At 46.7% G+C, this 22,594-nt stretch overlaps 1 protein-coding gene across 6 annotated transcripts in view; it reads right to left on the bottom strand.

The window, feature by feature from the left end:
* LOC108934388 (neurexin-2-like) overlaps window positions 1-22,594 on the bottom strand; it is a 300,595-nt gene that overhangs the window by 146,215 nt on the left and 131,786 nt on the right. For 4 of the 6 annotated variants that reach the window (XM_029251052.1, XM_029251054.1, XM_029251053.1 and 1 more), the window contains exon 1: window positions 10,734-11,885. The exons of the other annotated variants lie outside the window; for them this stretch is intronic. In XM_029251052.1, coding sequence (XP_029106885.1) covers window positions 10,734-11,052 — 319 coding nt within the window. In that variant the 5' untranslated portion in view covers window positions 11,053-11,885. Of the gene's footprint in view, window positions 1-10,733; window positions 11,886-22,594 lie in introns of those variants that run through there. 6 annotated transcript variants of the gene reach the window in all.

Raw genomic sequence — 22,594 nt, 5'->3', positions numbered from 1 at the left:
GGGACAAGTGGTTCAGAAAATGTGTGTGTGTGTGTGTGTGTGTGTGTGTGTGTGTGTGTGTGTGTGTGTGTGTGTGTGTGTGTGTGTTGTATTTCCACACTGGGGGGTGTGGTGGTGCAGCAGGTTTGGCAGGGTCCTGCTCTCTGGTGGGTTTGGGGTTTGAGTCCTGCTTGGGGTTCCCTGTGATGGACTGGTGTCCTGTCCTGGGTGTGTCCCCTCCCCCTCCAGCCTTATGCCCTGTGTTGCCAGGTTAGGCTCCGGTTCACTGCAACGCCACTTGTCCCAAGTGGTGTGTGTGTGTGTTTCCACACTGCTACCCTCGACGCGTGTCCAGGAAGACCGGAGTGCAGTGGGACGTAGCGAATTTCATACAGTCACTTCCACTCACCGCAAGAGGCAGGGAATGTTCAGCGGCCACCGCTATGTTGGCATGAGTTTCCTCTCTGTGGCTTCGATGGAGACGGCTCCCATGCATCTCCTGCTATGGCGTTACACCTCTTGCTTCTGGGAGAGGTTCCCCTACCTTCTCCACAACCTCAAGTGCTCATGGAAAAACACTGTGATAGCAAAAGGGGTGGGGAACAATCTGCTCTGTTTCCAAGCTTAGTCGCCTGGAGAGGACCATTCTTTTCAAAGTTTCAAGCATGCCTAATAAAAGCCATTTGGTTTATTAATGGCAAGAGGTCCCGACAGACCCTGAGCTGCAGTGCTTCTAATATCTTCTGAACGAGTAAATTAAGGCGCTTACATCACAGGGCTCTCTGAAGATTCAGACTTGATTGTTCATGCATCTACAGAGTCAGGTGGGGATCAAGAAGCCCCCACAACATCCCTCCCCTCACTGATCGAGTGGATGACAGTTTCTCCATCCCTAAGATATTGTACTCCCCATTCCCTGGAGCTCGCTGTTGCCGACAAAGCTTTTATACCGACATGTTGGTCAAATAAACGTCCAATGAGCTTATGGATCGTTGGTTGTGGTATTAAACACCGGTTTGATCTGGAAAGGCAACTTGTTGGGCTCTCTTTTTTAAACTCTACGTCAGTGGTTGGTTTACTCCGATGGACACCAAATTTTTAAGCTTGTGATTGTTTTTCCACTTTTGCTTGGTTAGTTACATGTCACATCACATTACAGGAGTATGTTTGTTTGCAGTCTCACAAATCCACTTCTACCCTGTGGTGTCCAGCACACAGATGTGATTTAATTTCCCTTCACACACCACACCCAGAAACCCCCTCCCACTGCTTTGTTTCCATGACGCGAACATCTCAGCAGTGGCTTGAAACGTTGAAATATTGCCATGAGACCAATCCCTTCCTCAAACACTGCGACGCTCTTTGGGGTACATTTACACACAGATACACTGCTGTTTTGCCGCACAAAAATGTAAATATTGAAAAAAATTCCGATTTTCCTACCTCTAAACTCGGCTAAAAACACATCGCCTACAATACCCATAAAACTAACTTCACGTTAGGTATTATCATATATCACCATATTTTCAGGAACTCAAAGTCAATAAAAACGGAGCCTTTGATTTAAACTGGTACATTTTTACACTGCACTGTGAATCACTGAGCAGCTGCCCTTATCGGGAGTGACTTAGAGAGCCATTAAAGCACATTAAGTCCATTCTAGTCCCCGAATTGTTATCAGCAATTGCCTTATAACATTACACACTGAGAGCTATGCTACTTCAGGAGCATAATGAAAAACAAAAAAAAAAAAAAGCAGTGAGTCATTTCAGTGATCCTCAGTACGCTGTGACATGATACATGGCGTTTTTTGTGTCTCTACAAGTAGATTTATTTATACGTCATTAGATGCGACGTAATAACAAAATATAGAGCATTTCTGGCAAAAGTGAGGATCGGAAAAAGTGCTTGAGAGGAATTCAAACTGAACTTTCCATGCCATATGTCAATAATGAAAAATTTTGTTCTTTTCACATTCACTTAACTTTATCAGATAATGACTGAAACATTCAAACAAACTTCTTGCATTAACTGAATATTTTATTTCTATATATATATAGAAAATAAACTATGCTTCTCAGAATAAATATATACATACATTATTTAAATATATGTGTGTGTGTGTGTGTGTGTGTGTGTGTGTGCGTGCGTGTGCGTGTGCGTGTGCGTGTATATGTGCTGTCAACCTCCTGTTCTTTGGTTCGTGAAGTTCACTCAGTTGTCCTATGATGTCATAACTGAGTGGCACTTTGCCACTTCACTCTCAGCTCCGACACGTTTGTGAATTTTGTTGCACATATTCATCAGTGGTTTATCACTTCAGGGAAAGAAGCCTCTCTGCAGAATGACTTTCTGAACCTCGGATGAGTCTTGTGGTAGAAACAAATCACTCTTAAGAGGATGACAAATTATGTGTGTATATATAGAGGGAGAGCTATACGTACACCATCAGCGTGCTGTGTGTGGCTGGACACAATGGGCTGACTCATTGCTTCAGTCTTGACAAAACACTGCGCAAAGTCCCAGCACTCTGGCCCTGAATGCCAATCAAAATCGTCTGGGCAGCGCATTTCTCCGCGTTTCGCTGTAACCCTTGCGTTCGGTCTTTAAGCATGTCTTTCTCATATATCATATTGAAAATGTTAATGCTAATCCAATAGGCCTCATGGAGATCACACTACAATCTCTATATCTGTGTTGTTTGCACCCAGGACTCCAGATTGCAGAAACTGACTACTGACTTCACCGAAAGGGCATTTAATTGCATAAATGTCTCTTTTTCATTAAGAACCCTAAATGATAAGTACAGAGACAGAATCGCACCCTGGACCTCACATATCTGAATGGGTGCTTTGTGACTGCATCTCAAAGCCACGACAGCGAAGATATCTGTGTTAAATCAGCGATCTCTATCGGTCTGATCTCAAGTAGGATCTTCGATGAAACTGGAATTAACTTATGCTGTAATAAAGTAGGGATGCTACATTAAACATCACATCTCTAAAAGTCTCCGAACCAAAATCTAATAAAAAATATTAGCTAATCAATGAAATAAAATCAATGAAATATATTTCCATCTCAACTTGAACACTTAACCTTAAAACTTAAATGGCTACTTTAATAAAATGTGCAGCAGCATAGAGGAACAAACGCCGTCTGAAAGTAACAGACCAGAAAGGAGATAAGCGTTAAAATCCTGAACAATGGCTACCTAAATGCAGGCACATATGACACGACACTTTGTTGAACCAGATAAGGCACATTTTAGTCACAGCTCCAGAAGTATCAGACTCTTTGTGAAATTGGTAGTGTGAGCACACAAACAGCTCTTAAACATTCTTGGGGGTTCTTTTAAAAAATCGATTCCCTTTAAGCAGGATAGAGCGTACAACTGATTATTGCAAGGCCATCTGATTAAAAAAAAAAAAGTGTTTGTGCAAGTTTTAACGTTATAAACAGCAGCAAAGGATCCGGAGAGAGAACTTTACTATGACACTACCCTGTCTGTACTGGTAATCCTTCGGAATTTGAAGTTTTTCATAGAAGTACCATGGTATCGGTCTGGAAAAATACACTGCCCTCTAGGTTTTTGTCAGGGTCTCTGACTCTCAACACAGAGCGAAGTCCTTACATGGTCCCAACCTCCCTAACTACCCCAGGGAACACGTCCCCAGAGCACACGAGGTGTAAGTGGAGGTGTCTGCTCTGCCGAACAACAAGGGAGTATAATAAGGCAGTCGGATGAGAAAACAGTTAAGAAGCGAGAAAGACGGCTTTCCACTGCTAGCGGAGGGGCAACTGCATCATGAACAGAAGCACTCTCACCGATTATGTGGCGCTCGAAAGCCTGTAAGCGCCCAAAAAAGTGAAACGTCTAATTTGATTAGCCACATACAACATAAAAATGAGTCAAAACCCTGTTCCCGTGAACCCCACAATTTTCTTTTCTTTTTTTTTTTGCAGAGTGCCTTGTCACCAAGTCCTGTGGACAGCCTCCTGTTCCAGAGAACCTCTGCGAGGACCAGAGTGGAGAGACGGCGATGCCCGCGGCATGCCGCCTCTGGGGCCGCGGTACCGCAGGACTCCGGCAGTCTCCACACACTTGAGCTCCCCGCTCTCCATCAGGCAGCCCACAGGCATTCAACCCCCCAGTCTCAAAACCAATGCAGTTCCTTAGGATTCTGAGAGACAGCTAGTCCTACAAGGGTTGCCTTGTACCTGCTAAATATTCCAAGTTAATGCTTAACCCAATTTTTCAGTCATACGTCAATCCTTTAAGAGAAGGAACAGAATGACGTGTTGAGCAATGAAAGCTTTAAAGAAAAAATTAGAAGATGGAAATTTAAAGGATTACGTCACGGTATGTTTAAGAGAAGGTAACTTCATGCACATGAGACAGTATGACAAAGGACACGCTTTGGAGGTTTTCAGCCGCAGGGTTGACCCAACAAATTTCCAAACTAGAAACATAATGAAAGCCCCTCAACATCAGTATCTATCGCCGTCAACTGGTGTCGAGTGAATAAGAACTAGAGCTAAACAATTGTGACTGTGGTCCTGGGAGTCTCCAAGGCGCCAAAGGTACCGTCTCTTTTGGGTCCTGCACGTAGCAGCCGTAGCCTATGAGTCACTAGCTGGGCCAGACGGCTGGGTGCCGCGTAAGACTCTCAGCTGTGTTTGCGCTCGACGGATGCATAAACCCGTTAATCGCTCGCCTCACACCACACTGAGCCTGTAATGCACAGATAATTTCCCTGGACTGAGTCACAAAGTCATTGTTGATTCTATTGATTGGCTGTTGCCACTGTCATAAAGAGTATGAGAACCCCACCAAAAAGGAACCGATTTATAGTACGTTTTGCCCACGTCTAACCCGTAATTTTATAAGCTCGCCTGTAAAGCCGAATAATGCCGTTCACATGACTGGAGCAGCTCATCGGTTCATTACGGAGTATCAGTGACTGTGTGAGCTATGTTCATTTCTGCTGGGAAGGACATGTCCTGTAGATCAGGTAGCGCAAATGTGCTGCGAGCTTGGGAGAAGTAGCCCTGTCGTGGCTACAAGGCTGGCTTCTTTAATACCCCAAAGAATGTTGTCATAACAACAAAATGAGCTGGAGGCAAAAAGGTCTAGGGCTGGTAATTGACATGCACAGGGTATGCTTGGATAAACAAACATGACCATCCATGCACTAATAGGGCAGTCGGACAACATCATCCCAATTGTGCCTACAAGGCAGGGACCGCCGGTCGCCGAGCTAGCAGAGGCCGCACCGCGGGACCATTAGGAGACGGAAAAGGGACACCCTGAAAAGCCAGGGGACGATGTATTTCACCAGAGACCTTTCAGATGTGGCAGGGCTCACAGGCCAACAGACCAAGGCAGGTTCGTTAAGAGACCACCGTTTGACTTGGTTCAAGGACACCTGGTGGATGGTTGCCATGGGTACAGCTTATAGAGAGACAAGCAGAGGGATGTGCTGCATCTTGATCACTGTGGCGGTATCAGGTTACAGCCAGGCCAGTTCTTCACAGATATGAAAGGGCAGAAGACAGTAACCAGCATCAATGAGCTCAAAATGTTGCCTTGTGTTTGAAAATGTTTCTGTGTCCGGTATCCACTGCATGTTGTTACTTCTTTTGCTTCTGCCACCTGTGCAGCAATAGTTCCTATGACCACATAAATAATCAATAAGGATCCTGTATGGTCAGAATAGGTGGCCAAAGAACGATTTTTCTACGCACTTTTAACAGAAAAAAAATGAATAGCTGGATTGTGATATGGAATTAGCTGGACTGGCATTTTTTCCCTTCAATATGGAAAAAGGCTGAATTACCAACCTAAGCAAACGTGGGATCGTTAGCAGCAGCGAAGCCTTCATGCCCCGCACACACTGTGTGTTATCACACCATCGGTGTCAGACACATCTGGGACATAGACCATCCGGAGCGGGTCGAACTGTGATCCTGGCTGAGAGTGAGGTGTTGACCTGGCATTGCTGCCCCCAGGGAGGCCTCCTTGGGGAGCCTGATGATCAGATCGCAGCGCTGACAGCCCTCGGCCCCCAGATCCCGTCTAATGGAGAGGGCAAGCGCGGCTTCGCGATTGGAAAATGGGTCCCGATGAGACATCGAGGCACTGCGGCAAAATGGCTTCTGAACATGGGCTCCCTGCATTAAATCGGCAGGACAGGAACTGTGGCGTGGGGAAGGCTGCTTGCGTCGGACCTAGGCATATGCATTAAATATCCATCTTCCCCGTGCAGATCTCAGCTTCCTTGCTTCACTACGTCACGCACGCGAACTCAGCTCTGCAAACGTCTCACTCCGTGCGCACGTGTGCCATACTACACGTATGGTTGCCTGGATGGACGATCAAATTTAGTTTGGGTTTCTAGATCGGTTCACACATCCTGCCCGTCAAATGTTTTATCTCACAGCTGCAGCTTCTCCCACCCTGTATCTCTGGAGAATATCCTGCTTGGTGGCTGTGCAGTAAAAGGACCATCGCCTGCAGTGGTCGTGAGCTAATGGCAGTATTACATTACTTGTGCCGTAGTCATGTTGCATGTAAAAACATAATCTTGAAAAAAAAACACATCACGGATCTCTTCTCTGCCAATCACAGCTAAAGACCCAGTTATTCTAACGAAGTATTAACGTTATGATCGGAAAGTTATGGAATTTCTTGGAGGTTAGACAGAATGGTGACAAAACACACCTAATTTGTACATTTTCACGATGTCATACATTAAAAAGATTTTGTTTTTTTTTTTTTTTTTTTAAAAAAAGACTTTTATTGTGACGGGAAGTTTTTCGAGGGCAACCGAAAACAGCTGTTCAAGAGCCCCAAGCAGAGAGCGTATTTACGAAAATGAACTGTGTGAAAAATCAAAGAACTGCCGTCCTGCTCCTAGTGTGTCTGGTGCTGAAAAGCTCTTTAGAAATGAATAAAGTGAAATCCCTTTAACCACATTGAGCAGCCTCTGTAGATGAGGATTATACCGTAAAGCAAACACTCCTTGTTGCCTTCAATATTTATGTGGTGGCAGAACAGTACCATAGGCGACTGCAGTGATTTCTCACCATGTGGGTGTGGGCGGACGAACACATGTAAACAAGGAAACCATACTTATGCTTTATACCGAAGGCCTACGTATAAATGATTTATCGGTTTTCATCCGCAGAAAATGGAGTCTTATCAAATGATCCTCTTCTCTATCGAGAGGCATTAATTAGCGGCAGGAAGTTGCAAGATGAAGCGGACCATCCCAAAGTACACCCTCAACTGCAAAAACGCACCTGTATGAGATCACCTGACTGCCCTTCTCCGTTTGTTTTAATAGTTCTCGCCAAAGTTACATCGTCCTCTTCCATTTATTTTAATGACTCTCAACAGCCTAATTTTCCAATCACTTATAATCTTGTATCAAGGTTCACGGAACCAGTGAAATGAATCAGAGACAATTTTACACCTGAAATAAGAAGGATAATTGGTTTGTGGAAATGCCATTTTATGAACAATCTATGCTGTGGACAATTGTTTATCGGAACTGGTACTGGAAACCCACGAGCGTGCTTTCTTCTGGACCATGTTTAATTAGGACTAACTGAGGCGATAACCGAAAACCGTCGTCGTTCGCTCACGATTTGACAGTTATCTAAGACGAGCATCTTGTAGATGAAATATATTTCTGGTTTATTGCGAGAGCTACGTCCGCAAGTTACACTTTTACATGCAGTCCCTTTAAACAAACTACTTAGTGCTCCAGTTAATTAAGATTCATTTGCTGTTAAATTAATAGATTGTGCGTCTGCAAGAGTTAAGCAACCAAGGAAGCAATTCATCTCTGTTTTTCCTTTTTTTCAAAGTCGAAGGAACAATTACCTTTATCTTGTCATTTGCACAAAAGCATTTTCAATATGATATTTTTCACAGAGGGCTTGTTTCAGATTAGTTGTGTCAGATACAAGTCACTGTGTAATAAACACTTTAACCAAACATAATAAATGAGTAGCTCAGAAAAAAGACCTGAGACAGTATGAATGGAGATATGACATTTAGAATGTATGTTTCGCCTCCAAATGGTTAAATACGTGTATTTGCATTTGTGAGAAACTCAACGGTAGATTAAGGCTTTTCGTTTCGGCTTTCAGCTGGTGTCAACAACAGGTATCTGGACAGGCAAACAAAGAGCAATACTCCTGATTTGTGTGGAACCACATATAACTGAGCTAAAGAGACAATCAGTGCGAATTCCACTGTTTTATTTTCAGGCACCGTATCCAATTACACTGACTGACAATAAAGGGTGAGGCAATTAAGTACATATATTGCAACAGAAAAACATGAAGCCATTGCTAAGAACTCAAAGTAGAGTATTTCTACACAACTTTTACAGTAGTGCTCTACTAATATCCCAAAAGACAGCTCCAAGATTTGTTTACCCAGGAAATTTTTTAATTACAAGGCCCTTGCAGTCATGCTCATGGCAGACTAGGTAGCGTGTCACTGCTCATTGTCAAAGACTGTACCTCTCAGAACTCCTTTCGCTTGCACTGAGGTGGTTTGAAAGTCAAACGCTTGATGTTCAAAGCAGTTCCTTTTCTGGAAGAGACCGTGACATGTAAAAATAATTTCACTAACAACTGGAGACTGTGTCCACGCCCGAGTTTTATGTCAGTAAAAAATGTATAATGTAGGTACATGCAGTAACAAGCCGTCCGACAGTGTAACAGGTAGTGAGTAATCCAATAGTAATCCAAGAGTAATCCCTTTTTCACTGCCTAACAACGCCCGGAGCCAGAGAGCTGTAATTCCCAATCACGCTCTTATCCCTGGCCTGCTTTATCAAGGTGCTGCCCCAGGCCCGTCACCAGGAGCTGGGCATGGCCCCGTCTCATCGCTCCATTCATCTTCCCTCCACGGACATCCCATATTCCACGCCTGCTCCAAAGGAACACCAAGACTGCCATCGTTCCAAAGCTGTCCAGGCAGTCAGCTCTCACACTTAATTCGTCCTGTCTGAGGTAAAAAACAGTGTTGTCCTGATGGTGCCTTCATGCCGAGAACAACGGCTTCGCATTGACATCAGAATGGATTATTATTATAGGGATGATGCTGCAATCTTCCAGTTCCAACAACTTCTTTTTTCAGATTGCTTTTAGTAACAAACACAACTTCCACCACAGCTACATATATTTGTATACGACAAGGTCCAATGTATGTAGAGTCCATAGAGTTTTGAGAGTGTAAAGAAGAAGGGCAGCAGGGGCAAGCAAAAGATCAATAAGATAGCTACCAGGTTGCATCAATAATACACTCCTGTACACTCCAGCAGAAATGCAGTCTCAAGAGGAAAACAAAATGTCTCAGTGCCACTTTATTCGTGCATTATTGCCATTTTTATGTGAAAAAAAGAGCGCAGCTTTAATTAATAGAAATCTTCTAAGATGCTGAAAACTTGCTAACCATGTTACTGTGTAAGTCGGTGCAGCATCATGGGGGTGAAAAAAAAACTAAATGTCAGGCTCTTACAAGAGCTTGATATTTTGGAGTTTCTAGACCAAGGTACTGGTGCACAGCGTAATTAAACAATGACTCAATTACATATCGAAAGTCTATAGTTAATTATACACACGCTTGTAGTCAAAGGGAGCGGACGGGGAATGGGCTCTGCCACCAGAAGGTTGGGAGGGACACTCGCTGAGGAGCAGAAGGCACCAGAGCTCCACTGCTTTAGTAAACACCAGGCGGTTTAAATGGGTCACGCTTGGAAATGAGAGCCGTGTGCAGTGTGTCGACCTGCGCATCAAACAGGAGAGCAACACGGTGCGCAACGCCCAAATGTACAGGGGCCCCTTCAGTACGAGACCGGGACCCGAGTGCTAGGTGACGGGAGTGAGTGTGTGGTCAATGCAGCGCCGAACAATGGGGAGGTGCAAGAAGATGAGAATAACATTGATGCAGCGATCCCAAGACAGTTGGGTGCAAGGACGTCAGTGTGTACAGGCATTCTGATGTAAAACACAGGACACTGCTGCTCCTTCCTACACTGAAACAGAAACAACATTTGAACGAAAACATGAACCTTGAGGATAAGCAGATGCCGGCAGGGGTCAGACGCTGTCCAACGAAAGGGGTTTTGCCTGATGCAGCAACGAACACGCGAGCGAGCAGGTAGAGGGGGAGGTGAAGGGGAGCTGTTCCTGACAAATACATCAAAGGGCTCAACGTGAACCACGGCTCTCGTGCTGCGGGTGACATGTAACACACGGGCGATGCCAGGGGTGAAGAAAGAATGGGGGACCCCAACGATCAGCGAAAGCCGTGGGCCTCGGAGGCAATGGGAACCATCGCCGCACCAAGAAAAGGAACAGGCAGCTAGCTTGTTTCAGCAGCAGTATCAACCCCCCTCCCCCTGGTCTTGGTTGCAGTAAATTATCTTCAACGAATTAATAAACCAGCAGAAAGGCAACGTGAACAAAAAAAAAAAAAAAAAAAATCCAAATTGCACTGATGGAAATAAAGCCAGAAACCACACAGCCTTGCCTGTAGTCCTTGTGATGCCAGGTATCAAGTATCAATAAATAAAACATCACCGCTCGTGGCAGCCAAGCTGGAGTGACCGCAATAGCTTTAGAAGGCAAAGGTAACGGGACTGAGAACAGGTCCAGTGACAGGGCCGCGAGCTTTTTGTAAGGTGAGAAAAGACAGGGAGAACAGGGAAGGACAAAAGGTGGGATGTACCTACCGTGACCGCCACGTGTAAGAAAGGGCATCCTGTTGATGGCAATGGGCACAGTGCCATGCTTATTGTGGAAGTGGTGGACATGGTGCGTGGTGCTGAGGCTGGAGGAGACACGAGCGGCACTAGCCACGCCGGGCAGAGCCAGCAGGGCCATCGACAGGGCCAGCCGCCACCAGCAGGCCAGGCCTGCCCGGTTGACAAGGCAAGGGGGCAGGACGGCAGAGCGCGCGCCGGCCGGAGGCCCACCAGCCACCATCATGGCCGGTGGGGAGCAAGAGGGCCGATGGGGAAGCCCTTGTTTCACATGGCAGGAAGACGACATTTCAGCAAGTCTCTGTACCCATAATCCTCAGATTCCTTTGGATTGGTGATGATATTCTTTTAAGCTCAAGTTTTAAATAAATAAATTTTAAAAAATCCTCCTTTGAAGATGACAACCACAAAAATCCCAAACAGGCAGACCAAATAAAAATCCTTAAAAAAGGGAGGGAAAAAGAAAAAGAAAAAAAGAAAAAAAAAAAACACAAAATCCTCAGTATTTGGGTGCCCTATGGAGAAATCCTGAAGGGAGTTTGATGTGGACACGCTATTATTTCGGGAAGTTTTGAGCTGGAATTCTGCAGATGAAATGCTCGAGAGTTCCTCCCGGGAAAAGGAAAGGAAAGAATCTAGAGGGTCGGAAGACAAAAACGGGCAGACATCGGTTTGTCCGCCAAATGGCAGAAAAAAAGGAGAAATGAATAATTAATAAGAAGATATGACGGTGGAAAAATGAACGCAAGTTGATGAACAGGAGAGAAGGCGGACGAAGCGCAACGCGGGAACTGTCCCAGGTCCTGACGGCGGCGGAGGCTCGCGGCGGAGGCTCGCGGCGGAGGGCGTCTAAAGGCTGCCGCTCGCTACACGGACTCTCTCTCCGAAGGCAATGGCACCGCAGGCTGCGGGGGGACAGATGAGGAGCATCTCAGCGGGGGGACGGAGCAATGAGCCCCGGACGGCGAGCAGACGGCCTCGACGAAGGTCTCGTAGAGGCGCTTCTGCGGGCTGCTCTTTATCCGAGACGAGAGCAGCGTGAAGAGCGACGTCTGCAGCAGCTCAGCCGGAGGAGGAAGAAACCCAGAAAATAAAAAATAAAAAAAAATAAAAAAAAAATTAAAAAAAAGCCCCAAAAAAAAAAAAAAAAAAAAGAAAAAGATCCAGCGGCTCGGCTCTCGCAGACAGGTGCACTGATTTCCTCTCCTCGGCTGGAGATCCGGAGAAGCGCGAAGGAAAAGGGAGGAAACGGCGGCGGCGGCGGCGGCGGCGGACTGTGGCGGCGGACTGTGTCTCCCCCAGCCGGGCTTCTCACTTGTTCGCGATGCTTGTTAGCATCCTGTTCCCGGTGCTGCTCTCCTTCTTCTCCTCTTCCTCCTTCGCCTCCTCCTCCTCCTCCTCCTCCTCCTTTAAACAGGTTGGCTCCCTGAGCCGCTCAGCTCGTGCGGAGAGGCGGTGACACGTCGCCCGGAGCCGCCGCGCGGATCGCTGACCTGTTTGTCCGCGCGACCGTCACTAAATTCATGCTAATTTCACGAGAAGAAGCCGAACAGCGAGGCGTTCCTCCTTAAATCCTCGACGCGCTTTTGTGAAACACGACCACGCACTGAGAACGGAGAGCGGTGTGTGTGTGTGTGTGTGTGTGTGTGTGTGTGTGTGTGCTGGGGGGGGGGGGCGGGGGGTGCGGAAAAAAAAAAAAACAACAACACGGGCAAAAGGAACGAGCTCAGTCTCGTGCACGTATTTCTGCTCTTTTGAACGAACAACCAGACACTGTGATAGATGGCGGGGGGGAGGGGGGGCAGGGAAGAGGGCGGGCATTTGAGCGGTTGCTTGTGTGAACACACACACACACACACACGAGAGGGTGAACCGGAAAGGAAGGCATAGGGAACGAGTACGCGTCGAAAGACGCGGGGGCGTCGTGTGTGTGTGTGTGTGTGTGTGTGTGTTGGGGGGGTGGTGGGGCTGGCGCTCCGTGTCACTCGCTGCGTGTGTGTGAGTGTGTGTGAAAGGTGGCGCTGCTCGGAGGCGCAGGTACTCGGTGTGCGCCGTCCCTCCTGGGAGCTCCTCCGCCCGGCAGCGCAGCCCGTCCTGCTACGAGCGCACGCGCACGCACACACACACACACACACACACACACACACACACACACACACACACACACACACACACACACACACACACACCCGTGCGCGACGCCGCAATGGTTGGTCCCTGATTGCGCTGAATAATTTACTCGCAGCCAGATTAATGACGGACCTTTTCTCTCTCTCATTTGTATAGTTACACATTTGCTTTAGCCTGTTCCATCATTCGCTCCCTGCTTCCCTGCTTCTTCCTCCTTTACCTCCTTCTCCTGTGCAGCCGCACATTGTGCTGCACCCCCATCCATCCCCACCCCCGTCTCATCTGAAATGTGCCGCTCAATTTGGTGAGCCTGCTATTTATAGTCACTTCTGCTATTTAATTTCTTGTCTATTTATTTGTGTGTTTCCTGTGAGGTCTGCGGGTGTGAGGAGGAAACCGAGCGGAGCTGACAGGGCAGAAGCGTCCCGCTAGCATGGAGGGCGAGAGAACGGGAGGGGGGCGGTGAGAACGAAGGAAAAGGGGTGCCGGTAAAAAGGGAGGGTGAGATAGAGAGGGGGAGCGCGAGGGAGAGACGGAGAGAGATGACGCAAGATATCAGATAAATCACGCCTGATAGAGATCTCAGTGGGGACCGGCTCGCCGGTCGGGAGAATGGGCTTGAAAAATGGGCGAGGAGAAAAAGCCAGCACTACCTTTCATAGTGACAGGAGGAGAGACCCGGGCCATTTCTCAGATGAGGAGAGAGGGCGAGCGAGAGCCCCAACGCGGTGGGCTTAGCGAGCGTTGCTGAGTCACAGGACCGCGGCTTCTGCAGGCGATGCCACGAATTCGATGTGAGGACCGCCCGAAGGCGAGATCCCGAAACGGCAGGTGGCACAACGTGGACACGACATTGACTGGGAACCCCTGTTGGGCTGCTGGAAAGATGACCCGCGGTTGTACGGAAACAACCGAAAACCTCCAGCCGGAGCGGACAATTAGGCCCGAACCGGACTTCCTGGGGGCCACCGGGGGCCCCGGGCCCGAACCAAGGTACTTGCAAAGAGCACGGCTCAGGCAAACAGCCGCGCAGCCGGAGGCTTCAGACGCAGCCGCCTGGAGGGGCTGGGAAAGATCTTCACACATTTCGGAAACGTAAAGCAAACAACGCGGAAAAGGGTCCGCCTCAAGTCAAGCAGAACAGAGCCCTGACTGACAAAATAACAAAACATATAGAGAACTTGTGGAATTTGGGAGGAATAACACTTAACGCACGGGGAAAGTACAGAGTGCGTAAAGCAAAAAGAAAGAAAATAGTCCTGCTGGTTCTCCTCGACGTAGTGCGTGTCTGTGATTAATCGCAAAACAGCATAAAATTTAAACTGTGCCGATATCAGCGCCCGGTGCACATGTCCCTGAGGTGGAAGCAAGGACCAAGTTGACATTAATGTATTCCTCCCTCCCGGTGTTTTTTTGTAAGCGCTGTTATGGAGAATGGGAGAGGGATTACTCCTCGCTATTCAGGATCAAGGCTTCTTTTTGCATTAATGCTAGTTTTCGCCCGCTAATCTGCGCTTGTATTGCCGAAACATCTTAGGAGCAAATCAAGAGAGTTACTTCAACAGAGAGAAAAAAGGAAATTTTAATATCAGCGATGCCCGAAATGGACTCAGAGAATGGAGCTCAGTATCATATGTTTAGATTTGAAAATTCTCCTGGGAGGGAAGGCAATGAAGGAGGCGGAAAGGCGGCGGGTGGGGGGAGGGCGATCTAGGTTCGGAACCATAGAGGAACTGCAGAATTTTCTTATCCACTGATCCGCTGGCTATTATCTATGTGTAAAAACTCTATCGCTCTCTAATCGCACCCTTCAATTGATGAGCAAAACGCAATTTTTTACAAAGTGGCAACTTGGTTTTAGAATCGTCTGCAGGCCCCAGAGATGCTGGCTTTTTCAACTGAGGACTGTTTGATGAACAAATCGGGTATAATCTACACGCTTGCTGGCTATAAGAAACTATCGTAATTCGCGTCCATCGGAGATAGCTTAAATAAACAAGGAATTAACATATCTGAAAGTAATCAAAACCTTTAGAAATATCCAGAGATCTAACAATATAATGACAGCTGTTTCTTTAATTTGTTCAACATATGTCGTGAAAATCCAGTGTAAAAGATGGGTTAGCGGTTCCAAGCATCCTTTTTTCTTTGGACACTATATTAAACTGAGTACATTCATAAAAGACATGAAGCGGTGACTGTGACACATACGAATTTGCGCCGAACACACTGATGGCACCCGAAAGAAATTTCACATTGATTTCGATAAAAGCAAATGTGTAGTTAGGAGACATCCCTCACAGGAGTTCTCTTAAAAGAAAATCTTTTTTTCCCCCTTTTCTCTCTGGGAAAGAAACTGAAAGGAGAGAGCAGTGAAATGGGGAGGAAACGAGGATGTGCTGCGGCCCATATTGTACCCTGTCACACCGGTGTTGTGTCAGGAAAGCTGTTTAATTCTCATGGTCATGCGACAGCCTCCTCTAAGGAAAAGTCTTACTCAACCACACCACTCGCTCTGCTCCCATCCTCAGCTGTGGACTGAACTCTCTCACGTTCACATCCGCAGAAAATATTGAAAAAATTTGTTTGGTTTTCCAACTGGCCACAACACGGTTACTGCTGTAATTATTTGATAACTACACAGTATTATTCTTGGACACACAGAGTAGTACTTATTCTTGCCGACCATAGCGCTCCTACTCTTACATGGGCTGGAATCTTATACTAACCCGTTCGGCCCGGGCTTCAGAGGTTTACCTCTGTGAGAAGGTATAAGACAACTGCGCCAAAAAAAAAAAAAAACACTAAGAAAGATTGTCAGCCTTTCTTCCATTCAGGCTGTTGGGAATGCATGAAACCAACTGTTTTACTATGATCCTTGACAAGAAATGGCTCACCGAAAGATGGTAATATGGTCTGTCTCATCAAAATTTGGCTTCACTCCTATACGTCCAGTACTCTTTTTTATTATTTATTCATTTGTTTGACACTTTTCTCTCAAGTGACTTGCAGTGTAAACCCACTTCATTCATTTAGATATCTGGATAATTTTAAGCACAGTAATTCAGTGTAAGCACCTTAGTCAAACAAGCTACAGTGTGTGGGAGGATATTTTACCTTGCTTGTATTCTCCTATTTGCATTTATTTATTTAGCTGACACTTTTCTCCAAACAATGTCTGTCTGAAAGCATCTATCTCAAGAGGGGATTGCAGTGAAGCAGTGCCTAATCTGGCAGCAGAGGGCACAAGGCTGGAGGGGGAGGGGAAACACCCAGGATGGGATGCCAGTCCATTCACAATGCACCCCAAGCAGGACTTAAACCACACACACACACACACACACACACACACACACACACACACACACACACACACACACACACACACACACACAGCAGGCCCAAGCCAAACCCACTGTGCCACTGCACCCCCCTTGATTTATAATGTTAAGGTTACAATTATTTACCCATTAAGAGTACAGACAACAATGCTACTGGAGCAATTTCAGGATAAGCCCCTTGATCAAAGGTACTACAACCAGAGGTGGGGATCAAACTTGCAACCTTGGATCCAAAGGCAGCAGCACTAACCACGATGCTACCACCTCTGCGTACACCAACAGATACTAATCTTTTATGTAAGGTCACACTCAGTGTTCACAGTCACATTTGCATGGTAACCAAACAAAGCAGTTGTGAACCAAGTCTCCGTCTACGTGGTCCTCACCTCCAAAGACCGAGGACACATTAACACAAATAAGAGAATATAACAAGGCAGATCGGGGATTCTAACGTGGGTTGATTGCAAGGCGACGGCATAAACCACCGTGCTACATGCTGCCCCAGTCATTTTCATGTTTGCCAAAAGAGACGTTAGCATTTGTGACAGTCTGTTGTGGTCTATCAGCTGTACAGTTCCGCTGAGACGTTCGAAATAAGCTCTCAACCCAGTGCCCCTCTTGGATCGGGAGTGACAGTGTCTGTCCGTGAGTCTGGCTTGCTTTCCATCCACCTTTGGATCCAGCTGTCTGCAAAACGCCCCCCCCCCCCCCCTGTCCTTCCCCCAGCAGACTGTGCAGACGGAGGCCTTTATTTGTATGTAGATTTCAATCATTTGCAATTGTCATTAGCCATTAAATCCGGGCCACTAGTGAATGAAACACGCTGGGTATGGATGCTCTGCTTGTTTTAGTTTTGAAACAGGGCTGTGGGCAGTACTGGGTGTTGAGTCCATTCACTTAAGAAAGGAACCGAGCAACACGTAACGGCCCATTGTTTCTCCCCCTGTGTTAAACAGCTGAAGGACCCAATGAAAGATCAAAGCGCTCAAATATTCGCTGCAACACAGGGTATGAGCATTTTTTCCAACAGCTTAGGTAAGAGTAAGCAGCACGAAAGGTGTGACAGAGCTTACTGGGAAAATCACCCGGGAAGTGCGGTGGCTGATGGTTATTCATTAAATCCAAATTGATTCACTAACCGTAACACTGGAAGACTAAACGGCCATAATACAAAAAAATAAAAATAAATGAAAACTGAACCACAGCCAGTGGAACAAATCTGAAAAAAAAAGATCCTGAAAAGTGTAAGTGCATTGATGAGTGTCGGAAAGACTGGCCTTTTAGAGATGCAGCACAGTACTGTAAGTCTCACACTCGCACACACACACACACACAGTGGCTGAAAGCGTTTAGTACTGTAAGTCCCCCTCTTTAAATTGCAACGCACAGCCTTACGAAACACAGAGTCACGTGCCGGACACCCACTGAAACGTTACATAATGAGAATGTTCCCACGGAACACATATCCACCCTGTGTGTCTTATTTACGCAGATGATTTACACAGTCTTATTATAGGAAAGTGGTGGTGCGCAGGAACCCGCATACACAAGGATTTAGGAACTAAAATTAGAGCGAGACTTGCAAGTTGAAATCTCTCACAAGACTGAGCCTTTAAGCAACACGGCATCCCAGCGATGCCTTGCTGGTTCACACCAGAGACCACAACGCAAACTACGGGCAACCAGTACGATTAGCACACAGATGACTACAGAAGAGTACAAGCAGTTACTGTATGTTATGAATATAATTTATTCATTGTTCTCACCCCAACCTCCTTATTCACATTTGTCAGGTATTTGCAATTTGTGAAATTCACAAGAACATCACGTTATTTTCATTAAAATGTGGCAAAGTATCAAAATACAGATCCTGCGTTGTTTCCCTGTCTCTCGGTACGTAAAAAATAACGTACATTTTCGAGAAAGGCCTTTGCCAAAAATCAGGACTAAATGGTGCATGGGCTACACCACGAAACTTTCGCTCTCTATTTTGCCGTTTATCGTTAATTACGAGGCTGACGTACTACTTTAGCCAGAATGTTGCGGATAGCCTGCAGTTTTACATCCGTGCCCACGTACTGTACACTTTCTGTCCTTGGATTAATTTCCTATTCAGTGGCCCTGCTTTCTGTGCTACACATGTAATTAACCTTGTGCAATGTGCTGCGCTGTTTAATGTTAAGGGAAAGGAAGACTATGATGGCTGTGCTGTACACTAAGATAGATAATACCGGTGGATCAAATGTGCTGGAGAGGAGAGGGACAGATTTTTATTTTTGGACTGTGAATGAGTCACAGATTTGGCACCAATGCGAGAAAATGTCTAAGGATATTTAGTTAGAGCACAAAAGTATGTCAATATTGACATTCAACAAAATCACCGCAGATTCTGTTGCTTCTTTTTTAAATCAACACAGTGATTTGGCGTTGATACGCACGTATTTCCTGTTAGATAATGATACGGAGTAGACAAAATAAAGTGCGTATTATTATAAGCTATGCAATAATGAAGCTTTCCTCCATGCAGGAAAGAAATATCGCAATAAAAATAAGCACGCTGACAATCACGTGCCATCATGTGTGAATGTGTGTGCTGATCATGTAAAAAACGCACATTTTAGACGTTGCATCTACGCAGCTGTGGTTTACCTTACAGTTGAGTGCTGGCGGTTCAGTGTTACATTAAGACCACAGCAGAGCAGCAAAATGAGAAGGAGAAAGCATGTATAACGGCCATAATGCTGTGACTTACAGTGACAACAGGCAGTGCTGTTGCTTGGCTTAGGGAGTCTGTCCTTGTGTATAATGGTTTCATATTTCAACAAACGCCCTGCGAAAAACCAGTGAAAATTGTAAAGCTTCGAAAAGCTTTCAAACACTGTTTAAAGATAAACATTTTATCTTGCACTCCTTCTGGATTTCATTTTGCTCATAATCCTCTTTTCTCTTACTTTTAGTGCAGCATTGAAGAACTGGACACTACTTGGGTATTTATTTATTAACCCTCAACATGCTTCGCCCTCTATTTTCAGCTTGATGCACCGCGACGGCGAGGAAAAAAAAAAGAAAAAACAAGTTCACAGTGTCAGTCTGCAATGAATATACATAGGGCATCTCCAGGAAACAATCGTGATCCGAAAGCGCCGACTTAAATGTGAAATGTCAAGTTAACAGAGTGCAGTTTCTCCCGCAGATGTGTCAGCCTTTGTTACATGAACACGCAAAGGCATATTGAATGAGAAAGCATTTCTGCGGTTACGACCGGGCTGCTCTGAAGTATAGAAGGAGGTGAACGTGTGTGTTCGCTGCCGCCAGCGGAAGTTTTCCGCCAGTCCGGACTGTTCCGAGGTTCTCCAAACAGGCTGTACACAAGCGGCGCAGGGAATTCACACGGCGCACGCCGGTTTTGTCGGAGGTTCAAACAAACACGTTGTTTTTATCTCAAAAAGGTTCTTGCGCCGTTTCACAGGCGGACCTGCGAGATGATTTCGTCTCCGTGCGGATTGGCCTTTTCCTCGCCGAGTGGCCTTGCGTTCAAAGAGGAGATGACGGCGTGTGCTTAAGCGAAAGCTTTAAAGAGGGCGCTACTGAAAACACCATTGACTTTCGGTGCTGGGGATATACATACACACACACACACACACGCACGGGGGTGACCTTGGACAGGTTTGGCTAAGACGTTCCTCGTCCCCCACCACCCCCTTCCTTCCGCCTGACGGGATTTCTGAGAAATGTCGCTGCAGGTCAGGTGAGACTTAACAATGACAAAAGATATCGTTGGATAAGAAAGGGGCTCCCCAGGAACCCTCTTCAAAGTATTGTACCGTGTTTCTCTGCACACGGAGCTGCAAGGCTGCAGTTACACAACATCCAAGAGGCCGGAACGGGCTTCAGCGAGGCTTTCAGACTCTCCGCATCTCGGAGCTTTTCATACGCTTATACCCTTAGAGTGAACAAAGCACAAAAAGCAGTCTCTCACCTAGGAAATTACAGTGTCTCCAGCAAGTACATTTTGTTTATGACTCGTGTTTTGTAAACTAACCATAAGAGTAAGCACTGTATTTGAAAAAGCCATCGGAAAGGATTTTCTGATTGCTCGTTTGCAAGCTAATGCAAAAAATCTCTCTTCCTAAAGGCTCCCCGTGTAGTCGTTTCCGCTAGACTTGCGCTGGAGACACCGGTGGAGTGAGGGATGACCGTTAGGGCACAATTACCGGCGATGCCCATTTCTTCCCCACCTAATGGCCTATAGCAGAAATATCAGTTTGATTTAATTAAGCCGACGGCTTCATCAAGGACAGCGGCACCTCGCGGACCTGTCAGCGAGAGGGAGGATGGGAACGGGGAGGTGGGAAAGGGCACGCACGCCTTCCATTTCCATCAGCGATTTTCGCTGCCCTTTTCATCATCGCGCCGGCGTGGTGCGAAGCCCGGTGCCTGGGAGCCGGGAGGAGGCAAAGCAGAGGACAAGAAAAGCCATGCTGCGTTCCAGAAGGCCCACCGGGGAGGCCCGGGGAGGAAAAAGCTGATTCGACCAGACACGGCCGACGGCGTGGCTTCAACGCGGAAGGAGGGCTGAGCTCCGCATTGTCCACGTGCAGAAGCACCACCACTCGTCTCCGTGCGTCACAGGCTCCGCAAAGAGGCAATGCCGAGCACTGAAGTCTTGAGCTTTGCTTCGAGACCATAAGCGCCGTCTTATGAAAGGCCCTGCAGCGTCACATTTGCCAAAATATGTCCCATATATTTCACGCATGCAGCACTTTGAAATGCTCACTGGTGATAGTGCAGTAGAGTTATTACCGGTATCAGGACATCGAGACACTTCCTTTTAAGCGTATGCCAAAAACACAGTGCGCAGCCAGTGCTGAATAATAACTAAAACCTGTTCTACATGAATCCGACTGCAGACGACCTGAGCTACGCTCCCTGCAAGGATTAGTGGCGGGAGGCGTCTTTTACGAGAAAGCTTTCTCAACGCGAGTGTAACCGATGGATGATGTACCTCCTTAATTAAGTTTCTGGAGCGCAGTGTCGATTGACATAGCCAGTAGACCTGGCACTGTCTTTAGTTTCAACATTTGCTTAACATTTTTAATATAAGGAGAGAAATTGCATGCTTTTCACTTAACGGGAGGGAAGGGCGAGGGGGGAGTCTGGCTTGTAGAAATAAGAATTACATTGATTTTCCTGCTACTTTCTTTCTGATGAAAAGTGCAGTTTTGACAGAAATTAAAACAAAGAAGAAATGTGACATATCTCCCAACACAGACGGGAAATTGAACGATCTGACATTTGCAGGGCTTTTAAGCGGGTTCAAAATATCATGTTAAAACTCATTATGCTGTAAGGCCCCTAAACGTGTGGATCGATTTCCCTACATGCACTTTGGCTGATCTCTGTCACTCTTGCGACTCGGCTCTTGTCCCCTCCTTATTGCTCGGAGCACACGCTTGGTGCGCACAGACACATGGCGAGATTCCGCTGCGTGCTCAAGCAGCGATGCCCAGGGCTCGTGCTACTGACATCGGGCCAGACCAAGAAAGAGACCAGCAAGCTCTGCAGCATGGCAGCGCTTACTCAAGCATCCACCGGTGCCCGCATTTTACTGGGCACCGTGCGGCACTGCGGCATTCCGGGTTGCCAAGCGCTCCAACGGAAGCCTGTTTAATGAAACAGTTGTTGCGCTGGCACATGGTTTGTGTTTCACCTTCTGTGGAGGTGTAGTACTTTGCGTCTGTAAAGGATGGGAAAAAGGAGCGTAGAGGCAAGGCTTAAGGAAGGGCCTACTTTCAGTGCGGAGAATGAATGCACTGGAAAGGAAGGAGAAGAAGGAGAAGAAGAGGAAGGAAGAGGAGCAAATGTAAGGTCAACTTGACCCAGCACTGCAGCCCACAGAGCCAGCATGTTGTGGAACCCTGGTGGGTGGTCAGTGTCACAACGGGAACATCGTCGTCACGCTCGGATTACCCGGCTCCTTGATCAAATCACTGGTTAATGCACCACGGCTTATTCACGCACCCGCTAGGACCTGCATGAGTTTAATTATTCATGAGATGGAGGAGGGTAATTGACCCAAGTTAACGTCATATGATTTAGTGATTATGCATCAGGAGGTGATTTCGCACAACTTCCTGTTTCTTGGTGCAAAAGCATAAAAATCGATCGCGCCAAAGGATTCCGATAGCAAAGAGCAGCGTGTCTACACAAGGGGAACATGGAAATCAGCACCGCCGAGCCATGCGGCAGAACGGGGCGGGAGATAGCTGATGACCAAGTGGACTGTGTTAATACTTTTTCTAAATGGCTTGATGACACATGGCCAACATATTGGGCGTGGGCAGCCATTAGTGCTTCCTG

Source organism: Scleropages formosus, chromosome 4 (genome assembly GCF_900964775.1).
Source record: "Scleropages formosus chromosome 4, fSclFor1.1, whole genome shotgun sequence".
Lineage (NCBI taxonomy): Eukaryota > Metazoa > Chordata > Actinopteri > Osteoglossiformes > Osteoglossidae > Scleropages > Scleropages formosus.
This window is presented reverse-complemented; position numbering and strand designations above follow the sequence as displayed.